At 49.6% G+C, this 12,500-nt stretch overlaps 1 protein-coding gene across 1 annotated transcript in view; it reads left to right on the top strand.

Moving 5' to 3' along the window:
* The window catches only part of LOC135091969 (serine/arginine repetitive matrix protein 1-like), a 38,684-nt gene that overhangs the window by 24,546 nt on the left and 1,638 nt on the right, over nt 1–12,500 (top strand). The window contains 8 exon segments of the mRNA XM_063990045.1: nt 364–558; nt 1,285–1,427; nt 1,962–2,098; nt 2,581–2,606; nt 2,608–2,693; nt 4,629–4,674; nt 10,480–11,015; nt 11,658–12,500. The exon segment at nt 11,658–12,500 is cut by the window's right edge and continues 1,638 nt beyond it. Coding sequence (XP_063846115.1) covers nt 364–558; nt 1,285–1,427; nt 1,962–2,098; nt 2,581–2,606; nt 2,608–2,693; nt 4,629–4,674; nt 10,480–11,015; nt 11,658–12,500 — 2,012 coding nt within the window.

The raw sequence follows: 12,500 nt of genomic DNA, 5'->3' as shown, positions 1-12,500 counted from the left end.
CCCAACACTCCTTCACACACCTTTCTTTCTTTCTCCCTTCCTTCCTTCCTTCCTTCAAACTCTTTCCTCACGCTCCATCCATCCTTTCTTTCGTTTCTCCTTTCCTTTCTGCCTTCCTTTATTCCTTCGTTCATTTCTTCCTTCAAACACTCCAACACAAACACTCCTACACCGCCCTGCTCCCCCACGCACATCCACACACGCTTCTCCTTTCACCGTTTTCCTGGATTTAGGAGTCGGATTGCACAAGTCTCTCCAGCTGCTTCTGCCCCTTTGTATCTTCCTCTTTGCCTCCCATCCTTTGCAGTTCCTCCACAGTCCTAACCAGCATTACATGTTCTAACAGCACCAACCTTCCAACAGGCCGTGACACAAGAGAGACGAAGATATGGATTCATTTTAGAGCGCCAGTGTTCCCTCGCCAAACATTATCTTGCCTACCACTCCAGGGGCGCCTCTCTCCTGCAACACGCCCACGAGAACTGGCAGGAGGTGGCCAAGACCCGTGAGGCCCTCCCTGACAGACTCCTCGCCATGCTGCCCTCCGCCAGACCCAGGGTAAGTCCATAAAAGTGGGGAAATGTGAAGTTTAGATGAAAGGTCGTGAAGTTAGTTGAGTTTCCCGTGAAAGGTTTACGTTTTCTTTGGTTTGGCTTGAGTTTTCGCGTTTTTTTTTTTTTTTTTGTGCTGTGATGTGTGTAGTTTACGTGTGTGTGTGTGTGTGTGTGTGTGTGTGTGTGTGTGTGTGTGTGTGTGTGTGTGTGTGTGTGTTGGTGGGAAAAGGCTTGAAGGAAGAAAGAAAAGAAGGGAAAAAGGACTGAGGGAAGGAAAAATGGAGTGTGAGTAAAAGATTTGAATGAATGAATGAATGAATGAATGAATGAATGAATGAATGAAGGAAGGAAGGAAAGAAGCAAGCAAGCAGTGTGTGAAGGAGTGTTGGAGGAAAGGTTTGAAGGAAGAAGGGATAAAAGGAAGAGGAAATTACATGGAAGAAAAGAGAGGGAGAAACGGAAGTGGAGAACCTAAAGAAAGAAGAACGGAGAGAAAGAAAATAACAAAAGGAAGAAATTAAGGAATAAATAAAAAAAAAAAAAACAGAAAAAACAAGGAACAGATAAAAACGAAACAGAATCAAGAACATCAACAACACCCAAACCAAACACATGAACGGGAATGAGAGACGAAAACACTCAGACCTCACCTACAGGGACTGCCACGTGTAGGCCTGGACTGACCACCACCACCACACCCCTTACGTTCTTATCCTCGTATGTTTTCCAGGACGAGGGGATCTATTCCACGCCCCTGTGCCTGGAGGAAGACGCGATGTCCATTAGTTCACAAGTTCGCAAGGCACGGTCAATGGATGCCTCCTGTCTCGACCTGAGCGCGGCAGGGGAGAGGAGCCGCCCAGCAGACCACTGACAAGAGCGAGATCGGAGTTCAATTTAGACCATAACAGATTTACACGTGAGTTTTGGTGTGTGTGGGAGAGTTTGGGAGGATTTGGGAAGGTTTTGAGGGTGTTTGCGAGTGTGTGTGTTTGGGAGGGACTGGGAAAGTGTGTGTGTGTGTGTGTGTGTGTGTGTGTGTGAATTTGGGGAGTGTATGGGAGGGATTGGAAGTGTGTGTGTATGGGATGGTTCAGGAATGTGCGCTGCACCTCCACTGCTTTCCAAAGGCTCTAGTTGAAGTTACACGGGTTTTTTAAGGGTGTTTTTACGGTTCCAGTGACAGATGAACAAGATTTCTACATTACCAACAGGAGAAACACTCGTGAGAACCCGGCTAGTCAATCTCTGTGGCCTTTGAAAACAGTGGTGGTGAGAGAGCGAAGGGTTTCAGAATACTTGCTTCAGTCCTGCACACTGTCTTGCTTCACACACAAGTAAATACCTTAAATTAATCCTTCTTTTTCTCTCTCCTCTTCTCTGCCTTCCTCTCCTCACCAGCTGATCCTACGGTGCTGCGGCCGGTCCATGGCCATCCCTGAGGACTCTGGGAGGAAGGGCCATGGCCAGGGCGCTGTATCCTTACCTGCCCAGCGGAGACAATCAGCTCTCCTTCAATGAAATGGATCTTATTGCACTGATTGGTGAGTGTGTGTGTGTGTGTGTGTGTGTGTGTGTGTGTGTGTGTTGTGTGTGGTCGTGTTGTGTGTGTGTGTGTGTGTGTCGTATCTGAGTCCCCTGTGTTATCTCTCTTTTCTTTCCCTCTATCTCTCTCTCTCTCTCTCTTTCTCTCTTTCTCTTTCTCTTTCTCTTTCTCTCTCTCTCTCTTCCTCCATCTTCTCCATTCCTTTCTTTTCTCTGTTTTTGCTATCTCTTCGTTTTCTCTGGTCTGCGTCTGACATCTCTCTCTCTCTCTCTCTCTCTCTCTCTCTCTCTCTCTCTCTCTCTCTCTTCTCTCTCTCTAAGCAGGAAATAGCAAACAAAAATACTTGATTAATTTTTTGTTTTATGGAAAGTTATGTTTGTTTCTCTCTCTCTCTCATCTCTCTCTCTCTCTTCTCTCTCTTCTCTCTCTCTCTCTCTCTCTCTCTCTCTCTCTCTCTCTCTCTCTCTCTCTCTCTACCAGGTGAGAAAAACAAAGGTTGGCAGTATGGGGGAGAACCTTCGCTCGCAGAGGTGTGGTTGGTTCCCCGTAGCGTACACCGAGCTGCTGCATGAGGAAGATGACTCAGCGCTTGGGTATGTCCGCATTTGACTCATTTTACTCATCATCTGTGGCCGTGTTGAGTCATCTTTGTTTCTCATCCTTTTTTTTTGTTTACGTGTTGATTCATGTGTTTTTTTTTTATTGATTTATTCGTTTTTTACTCATTTATTCATCATCTGTACGTGTGTTTGATTCATTTTTCTTACTCATCCTTTCGTTTCGTTGTTTTTCTTGTTTGTTTTATTGTTTACCTGGTGATTTACGTGTTGTCTTATTCATTTATTCATTGTTTAACTAATTTACTCCATCATTTACCTCATTTACTCATGTTTGTTACCTCATGCTATCGTTTTTCGGTTTGTTTATTTTTATTATTTTTTTGTTTTCTTATTGCTAACTTGTTATATATATGTTGTTTTACTCATTTACTCATTATTTACTCATTTATTCATCATTTAATCATTTACTCATCTTTGTTACTTATCCTATCGTTTCGTCCGGTTTGTATAGAAGTTTTCTGTGTATTTTTATCATTAACTTGCTAATTTACACGTTAATTTACTCATTAATTACTCATTACTTTCTCATTTACTCATCTTAGTTACTCATCCACTTATTTGGCTAGTTTAATTATTAGTTTTGTGTCCTTCTCATCATTAACTTGCTGATTCACTTGTTTGTTTACTCATTGGCTCGTTTACGCACGTGTTTACTCATCTCAGTCACCCATCAACATATATATATACCCAGTGTAGTGTAGTGTAGTGTAGTGTAGTGTGCTAAAAGTATTGTAATTAAAAGTTGCTAATTGTGTCGTTATTCTTGCTTCCTCCCCCCCCCCCTCTTTCTCTCTCTCTCTCTCTCTCTCACTCTCTCTCTCTCTCCATCTCTCTCTCTCTCTCTCTCTCTCTCTCTCTCTCTCTCTCTCTCTCTCTCTCTCTCTCTCTCTCTCTCTCTCTCTCTCTCTGACGCTGCATTTTCTCTACTCTATTTTTTTCTCCTCTTCTTGACTTTCCTCCTCCTCCTCCTCCTCCTCCTCCTCCTCCTCCTCCTCCTCCTCCTCCCATCCTTCCTGCTTTCCTTCCTTCCTTCCTCTATTTATGTCCGCCTCCTTTATCTCCGTTTTCTTTTTCTCATGATTTTTTTTTTCATTTTTTTTTTCGTCCTCCCTTCTCTATCTGACCGCTTTCTTTCCTTCTCCTCTTCCTTCCCTCGTCCCCTCCTTCCATCCTACCCTTTTTGCTTCTTTCTCTTGTTCCCCTTCTTCTTTATTCCTTCCTTACTTACTCCTCCCCCTCTTTCTCTTCTCTATCTGACCGTTCTTCTTTCTCTCCTCCTCTTCCTTCCCTCTTTCCTTCACTTCTTGCCCTTCTTCCTTCCTTCTCTTCTTTCCTTCGTCTTCCTTCCTCACCTACTCCCCCCCATTCTCTCTCTCTCTCTCTCTCTCTCTCTCTCTCTCTCTCTCTCTCTCTCTCTCTCTCTCTCTCTCTCTCTCTCTCTCTCTCTCTCTCTCTCTCTCTCTCTCTCTCTCTCTCTCTCTCTCTCTCTTCTCCAGTAGCTTCCACAGCCTGCAGCACGCACGCACCCGCAGTAGTGTAACAGATTCCTCCTGCTTCGGCCCCTCCCTCCCTGCCCCCCCTCCATTGAATATAGGGGGGTGCACCAGGGGGCGGAGGTAGGCGCCGTCCCCCATTTGCCTGGCGCGGCGCCCCCTCACCACCAGCACCACCCCTAGGGCCCACCAGAAGCATAGATCTGCAAGTGCTGGTGGCGTGCAGGTAATGTCTAGGCAAAGTAGTTTAGGGTACGCTTGATTTGTTTGAGTTTGCCTTTAAAATTTCCCGTTTTCTCTGGTTTAGTTCCGTTTTTTGTGGTTTAATTATGTTTTTTTTTTTGTGTGGATTTATTTTTGTGTTGTTTTATCAAGGTTTTTCTTGGGTTATATATGTTCGACTCTTGACCAGCAGGGGCACAGGAAACGCAGGTAACAGTGCAGGTGTTTATTCACAGAAGGTGTGAACAGAAGGCTGGAGGTAGGTGATCTCCCGGCGCCAGGCCGCGCACTTCAACTTAACACTTATGACTGAAGCCTAGCTCGTTCACTCATACACGTATTCATGCCTCACACAAGTCTCGCTCATTCACTCGTTCACACAACTAGCTAACAACCACACACCTCCCCCGAGACATAAGGAAGATTCCTTATCTTTGTTATGGCTACCGTAACACATGAAACAAAGTTACAATGATTGAAGTACAGAAAACACGGTACATATACACAAAACAAACACAGCGTACAATGAACACGTACGACTAATCGTAGGTGCTACGGTGCCACCGCACCTGCAGTCGTCTCGGCTCCCTACGCTGTCGGCTGCTTCGACGCTCTGGTTGCTCTCGGCCACGGTGTACCCCGTTACCCTGATGCTCCGGGCTGCCGGGATGGTGGTGTTCCTCGTGACCCTGATGCTGAAGCGCTGCACCGCCATGAGCGGTGTGCTGCTCGACAGGAAGGGGAGCAAGAGGTCTGTGTGGGCGTAGGTGTCTTCTATTACGCCACATCACGCGACCGCTGCCCATCTTGATGAGGTAGTCTCTCCTTCGCCCAACAGCCACGATGACACCCAGGCGATCCCAGAGGCCTGTCGTGTGATCTTGAACGTCGACGTGGCCACCGAGGTGCAGGAGAGGAAGAGTACGGGCGGACGCGTCGTGGCGAAGTTTCGCTTTCTTCCTCAGTCGCTCTGCCTTGGCGTCGCACTCATCAGCAGCGCGCTGCCACTGCTGAGCGTATGAGCGATGATGAGCCGGGACACAGGACCTCATAGGATGACCGAAGAGGACTTGTGCTGGTGATCGCCCTTCCGCCCTCGGAGTGTTGCGCAGTTCCAGCAACCCGCGAGCGAACGCATCCTCGTCCAGGTGTCCCTGCTGTGTGGTCGTGAGGATCAGCTTCTTCACGGACTTGACCGCTGCCTCGGCGTGACCATTGGAGCGTGGATAATGAGGTGAAGATACACGATGCTCCACCCCCCATCGAGCCAGGAAGCGCCGTACCGATGAAGAAGTGAACTGCGGTCCACCGTCAGTCCTCAGGAGAACAGGCACGCCCGTGTCGGCGAACACACCCCGAAGGACACGAACGAGCTGATCAGCCGATGCTGGACGTGAGCATGCAGACACGTGAGGCCACCCAGACAAGCGATCTACATACACGAGGTATGTACGGCCTGCTGCGTGGAAGTAGTCTGCAGAAACTGACTCAAACACCCTGCTGGGTGTGTCCGTGTCCTGCCAGAGAGGTTCGTTGGCTTGGCTTGGTAGGAGTGGACGGCATAGTGAGCATCCAGAAACGACGTTCTCAACGTCTCTGTCCATACCAGGCCAGTACACCGTTTGTCGGGCCCGTCGCTTGGTGCGCTCCATCCCCTGATGACTGTCATGGAGTCGCTCTAGTGTTTCTCGGCGGAGGCTGTGAGGAATAAGAAGCCTCGGCCCGTAAACCACCAGGTCGTCGTCTACGGCCAGCAGACTGCGCACCGGCCAGTACGTACGCAAGCGGTGATCGAGGTCGTGGCAATGATCAGGGAAGCCCTCGATGATGACGTTCTTGAGCAAGCAGTACTCCCCGTCTCTTGCTGCTGCGGCACGTACCATTTCCACAGTCTGATCCTGGAGTGGTGCTAAGCGGACGCCGTCCTCATTGGTGGCAGATAACGCTGAGATGACCGCTGAGTGGAGAGGGTCGAGGTCACCAGAAGTAGCAGCATCCTCTTCCTCCACTGGGTCCTGTACTGGAGCACGTGAGAGGGCGTCGGGCACACAGTGTGTCGATCCCTTTTGCCAGCTTGCTGTGAAAGAATACTGAGCAAGCTTCTCCCTCATGCGCTGCAGCCGCAGGTTCTCTATTTCTCCCAACAACTTGCTATTGAGGAGAGGTATCAGCGGGCGGTGGTCGAGCACTAGATCGAAGTGAGGGAGTCCTTTCAGGTAGGTGCCACATTTCCTGACTGCCCAGACGATTGCAGCCATTTCCAACTCTATTACTGCATAGCGGCTCTCTGTGTCTGTAACAAATCTTGACCCGCATTGCACCATCTTCCACTGGTCACTGTGCTTCTGCAGGAGAACGAATCCAAATCCGTGCATCCTTGAGGCGTCAGTCTGTAGCATCGTTGGTAATGATGGGTCGAAGTATGCCAAGACAGGTGGGCTGACGAGACACTGTTTCACCTTCTCAAACGCCTCTTCATGGTTAGAAGACCAGCACCAACTGTTCTTCGGGCGTAAGAGATCTCTGAGGGGTTGTGCAGCTGCAGCCACAGCAGGAGAAAAGCTTCCAAGCTGGTTTGTAAGACCCATGAATGATCGTAAGTCGGTGATGTGCTGTGGTCGTGGGAAGTCAGAGATTGCCTTAACTTTCTTTGAGTCTGTCGTGTAGCCTTGTCCAGAAACAGAGTAACCACAGTAATCTACCACTCTTTCCGCGAATGTAAACTTCTGTGGGTTGAGAGTGATGCCGTGCTGGTCACACCGCCGCACAATCTGAATGACATGGGCTAAGTGCGCACTGTAGGTGGAGTCATAGGCCAGGATGTCGTCCACGATCTTGATGGTGTTAGGTATGTCGCCGAGAGCTTGGTCTCCTCGACGGTTATACTCGTCTCCAGACGAGACGAGACCCATAACCGCTCGCCGAAACTTGTACCGACCCCAAGGTGTTATGAAGCAGGTTAAATCCTGGTCTTCTTCTCTAATGGGGACTTGAAAATACCCCATCTTGGCATCAAGAGTGGTGAACCAAACTGCTCCGGTCCCGATCGAGGCGATGGCGTCATGAGGTGAGCGCACTGGATACACGGGCCTCTTCACGTAACGGTTGAGTCGTGTCAGGTCAACACACAGCCTTACACCAGATGTCTTTTTTGGGACAGGCACGATGGGGTGGCACCATGCCGTAGGGTAGTCCACACTCTCGATGATTCCCTTGTTAAGCAGCTCTTCCAACTGGCTCTTAATTTCTTCACGCCAATTGTAAGGGATTGTACGAGATGCTGTTACGGCGAAGGGTCGAGCGTCGTCTGTCAACTCGATGGCCATGGATCCACCAGCCATTGCACGTAAACCTTCCTTTGCTTCGAAGACGCTGGGAAAGGCCTTGATCACAGCAGCAGCGTGCCCCGCACGCTGCTGTGGCGTTGGGTCGTAGGAATGAGGCCAGCTGATCACTTCTGTGGGCGTAGATAGAGGTGGCTGCGAGGCGGTCGGGTACTTGATGGAGCTGTTGCCGGTGTGCTGTTCTTCCCTGCGTAGCGGTCGGATTTGAGCCGGAAAATCTTCGGGGAGGATTCCGAGAGCGATGGAATCGTACCAGCTAAGCAGCGCCCCCTTCACCTCCTTCACCACGCTCACAACAGTCTCAGCTTCCCTGTCGCCCAGTTGCAAGTGCGACGAGAAAGTTCCTACACAGGTGAGGGGGTGATTACCGGCAGCATAAAGTCCATCACCATCAGCGGGCGCCAAGCTGGAGGGCGGGATTCCAAGGAGTGTTGCCGTGTCGAGGCCAATAACGGTCGTTTCGGCCCCAGAGTCAGGAGTCCACGTAATCTTGTCTCTTCCAGCGGGATGTGTGGCGGTAATGAGCACCTGGGGCGCAGGTCGTGCCGTCACCGTCTTTGTGTATACGCCTGATAAGAGCTGGTATACACTGGCACTGGCTCCCCGCCTCGGGCCTGCACCGCGATGAGGAGAGACAGTTGAGGAACTCCTCGAAGCTCCTCGTCGTTTCCTCACTGTCTGCTGACATACACTCGCAAAATGCCCTCTTTTCCCGCAGTTACGACACACTTTATCTATTGCCTGGCATCCCCTTTTGTCACTGCGACAATCTTTGCCACAACGATAACAGCCCGTGGGGCTTGAGCCCCCGAAACTGCCCTTCCTGTAGTTCGAGACAGCGTTCACACCATGGCTCGAAGAGTGAGAGCCGCCCCTTAGTACTGCACTACACTGGTTAGCGCTCTCTGATGCTCTGCAAATATCTATGGCGTTTTCAAGGGTGAGTTTCTTGTTTTCCAGCATGCGTTTCAGAGCCACTTCGTCTCGTGTCCCAACGACAATTCTGTCACGCAGCTGATGGTTTATGCACTGGTCGCAAAAGTCACAGAAATTGGCGATTTCCTTTACAGCACATAAAAAGTCGTCAAAACCTTCTTGCGTTTCTTGCACGCGGGAGTAGAAGTCTCTTCTATCCATGATGATGTTGCGCTGGCTTCGCAGGTACTCACACATTGCATCGAGGATGGTTCTTAACTCCGCGTCTCTCGGTAAGCTTATCCCGTAGCGAAGTGTACGGGTCCACTCGTCGTCTAGGACAGCAGCGAGTGCCGCCCTCTGCTCAGCCAGGGAGAGACAGTCTATCCTGGCGAGGGTTACGTATCCTTCAAACTTATGGCGCCACGTGTCGAACTCACGTAAAGATGCTGACGCCGTTAAGTGAGGAATGATGGTGGCGGACGTCGGGAACCTCGCGCCCTGGGTAGACGTGCTGCGGGCTGTGGTTTCGCCTTCATTGCTCGCCGTGGTGCGACTGGGAGCTTGTGTCCCCACTCTCTCCAGCAGCTGGGTTAAACGCTCCTCGCGAGCCTGACTCTGCTCCGACTGTCGCGCTAGCAGGGCAGCCAGCGCCTCCAACTGCTTCTCCATTCTGCGCCGTACCCACTGCAGCCTTGTCCTGATCCTACTCACTGCGCCATGTTCGACTCTTGACCAGCAGGGGCACAGGAAACGCAGGTAACAGTGCAGGTGTTTATTCACAGAAGGTGTGAACAGAAGGCTGGAGGTAGGTGATCTCCCGGCGCCAGGCCGCGCACTTCCACTTAACACTTATGACTGAAGCCTAGCTCGTTCACTCATACACGTATTCATGCCTCACACAAGTCTCGCTCATTCACTCGTTCACACAACTAGCTAACAACCACACAATATATATTTTTTATAAGGGATTTGCTCTTTCTATGTATTTATTTATTTTTGTTACTTTTCTCCGTTTTTTTCTGGTTTCGTTTTTGTTATAATAAGTTCGAGAATTGTGTAAGTTTTCATCTCCCTTCACTAATGTGGCGTATTTTTCGTCCGAACCTTTCTTCCTTTTTAATCTGTAATAAGAAGTCCTAGAATTATATTTTTCATAGTCTTCCCTTCACAAACCTGGTGTGTTTTTCGTTTGTTGTGATCTCTAATTAATCCTGTGAATTATGTGAGTCTTCGTGTTCCCTTCACTGAACCGGCGTGCTTTTCGTCTGTTAACAAGAAGTCTCACAATACATCAACTTTTCCTCGTGTCCCCTTCACTAATATGGCGTGTTTTTCGTCCGAACCTTCCTTTTTAATCTGTAATAGGATGTCAAGTTTCCTCGTCTTCCCTTCAATAATCTGGCGCGTTGTTCGTCTTTCTTAACAGGAAGTCCCAGAATGAATAAGTTTTCCTGGTCTTCCCCTCCACTAATCAGGTGTTTTTGGTCTCTCTTACTACCCTTTTGGTGCTATACGGAACAGTTAATACCTGAAGTAATGCAAGAAATCTTTATAAGCATCTACAAGAAAGAGGGAGATTAAAAAGAATAGAGTTTGCAGTTTCTACGCAGTTTTAAGATTGCAAGTGGAAGTGGAACAAGTAAAGATGTCTTATAGTGGTTAGTAATGAAGGAATGATGTACAGCAAACACCAGTCGAAGAGTTAATAAGAAATCCCAGAATTGCATAAGTTTCCCTAGCGTTCCCTTTGCTGATATGGTTTGTTTTGGTCTCCCCTTACAGTTCCGAGCCACAAGTCCCCCCTCCGCCGCCCATGCCCGTGCCTCCGCCTCTTCTACCACGGCCCTTCCAGTCCCAAATGAGTCCAATACGTGTGCTGCCCCCTCATCCAAACCACATGTGACTCCCTCCCCCTCCCTAGACACCCTGCACTCCTCCACCTCCACCTCCACCACGGCCTCGTCCACCAACACCGTCCTGTACAACCACTACCACATCCACCACCCGCCTCACCCACCTCGCGTCCCTGCACCCACTCTGAAGAAGTCACCCAGTTTGCACAGCCACAGTCACTCCAGCATTCCACCTCACTCCACCTCCTCCGGGTTGACGAGGTCCTATACCACTGTGGCGTCCTCCTCCACTTCCTCCACCGCCTCCTCCTCGCATGCCTCCACTCGCTTCCACAAGAGGGGGAGTGGAAATGCCTCCTTCCACTCCAGTGATGATAGTGGATTTAGTAATGAAAGTGGAGTGGGTAGTCATCGCCCTCCACCCAATCCTGAGGTGGATTATTCTGATGATGACAATTCCAGTGGGTAAGTGTGTGTGTGTGTGTGTGTGTGTGGAATCTTAGTTTGCTCGTGTGTTATCTGTGTGTGTTTGTATGTTTGTGTAGTTGTTTGTTTGTTTGTTTTGTGTGGAATGGTTGTTTTCTTTTTTGTTTGCTTGCATGCTTGTGTATGTTTGTGTCTTTTTTTTGTTTACTTTTAATCTTTGTCTGTTTATTCTTTTCCTTTCTCTGTTTTTCTTATTCACTGATCACCCTCCTTTCTGTTTCTCTTTTTTCTTCTCTCTCTCTCTCTGTCCAACCATGCATCCGTCTATCTTTCCTCCTTTTCTTCCTCCCTTTCCTGTTATATACTCTTCATCATTTTATTACAGTTTCCGTTCAATTATATTTCGTTTTTTATTGCCATCACGTTTTCTTTCACATCAATGCCAGTCTTCATCAAATTCCCTTTTAATTTTTTAGAACGCAAATTTTTACCCTTAATCAGCAAAACTCCATATCATTTATGTAAATAACAGCTTGTGGCAATGCTACGCTGTGTTCCATGTGCTATGTGCGCTTTTTACGTGTCTGTGTGCATTTATCACCTCTCATGTGCACCTCTAACTGGCCCTGTGTACCTGTGTAATGCTGAGTGTCTTGAACCCTCCCATTTCTCTATCACCAGGACGGAGCAAGATCACTGTAGGAACACACTAAGCTCCCGCTGGCTTTGGTCTGCCTCCTCTCTGAACTGCGACAGCATGACAGGAGGCACGGAGAGCAGGGAGGGCACGTGCTTTACCCCCTGCACGTCCACCACCTACACCAGCAGCAGCAGAAGCACGGATAACGTGACTCTACCTTCAGGGAAAAGCAAGGACAGACGCAGACACCCTTCCCTTCCATCCCTCGCGTCCTTCTCCGATCACTTCGTCACCGTGGCGCGCAGGAAGACCAAACCCAAGTCCCCGTGTGCCCAGAAGATCCTGGCGCAGAGGGAACGAGGCAGGAGGACCCTCAGAAGGAGCTCCTCCCTGCTGTGCCTCGGCATGGAGTCTTGCGTGGGTCTGGACGAGTTGCTGGCCGCTGACTACGAGGACATGCCAAGTAGGGACTGGAAGCACACGTCCAAAATTGACCTTCTGATTGGAATACCTGAGCCGCCGCCTTATGATCCACCACCACCGCCCACTCCACCTCCCAACCCATCCACCAGTTCCCAGTCCACGCCCTCGCACACGCCACGCCCACCCATGCCTCTGCCCAAGGCCCAGGACACGCCAGCCTCCTCCGTGCATCCCAAATCATCGTACAGTGAAGTCTCGCAGAAATCCTCGAGTGGGAACAGCACGGGGAGCGAGGAGGAGGAGGAGGTGTACATGGTAGTGAGGGACCACCGGAGAGAAATGACAAAGACGATCACACGTGCGCACACCAGGAAACAAGTGTGTAGGTCTCTCACATGGGCCTCCCCGACTCCCCGCTCCAGCTCCTCGCCTCCTGCAGCATCCCGCACCCACGTCAGGAC

Source organism: Scylla paramamosain, chromosome 39, assembly GCF_035594125.1.
Source record: "Scylla paramamosain isolate STU-SP2022 chromosome 39, ASM3559412v1, whole genome shotgun sequence".
NCBI lineage: Eukaryota > Metazoa > Arthropoda > Malacostraca > Decapoda > Portunidae > Scylla > Scylla paramamosain.
This window is presented reverse-complemented; position numbering and strand designations above follow the sequence as displayed.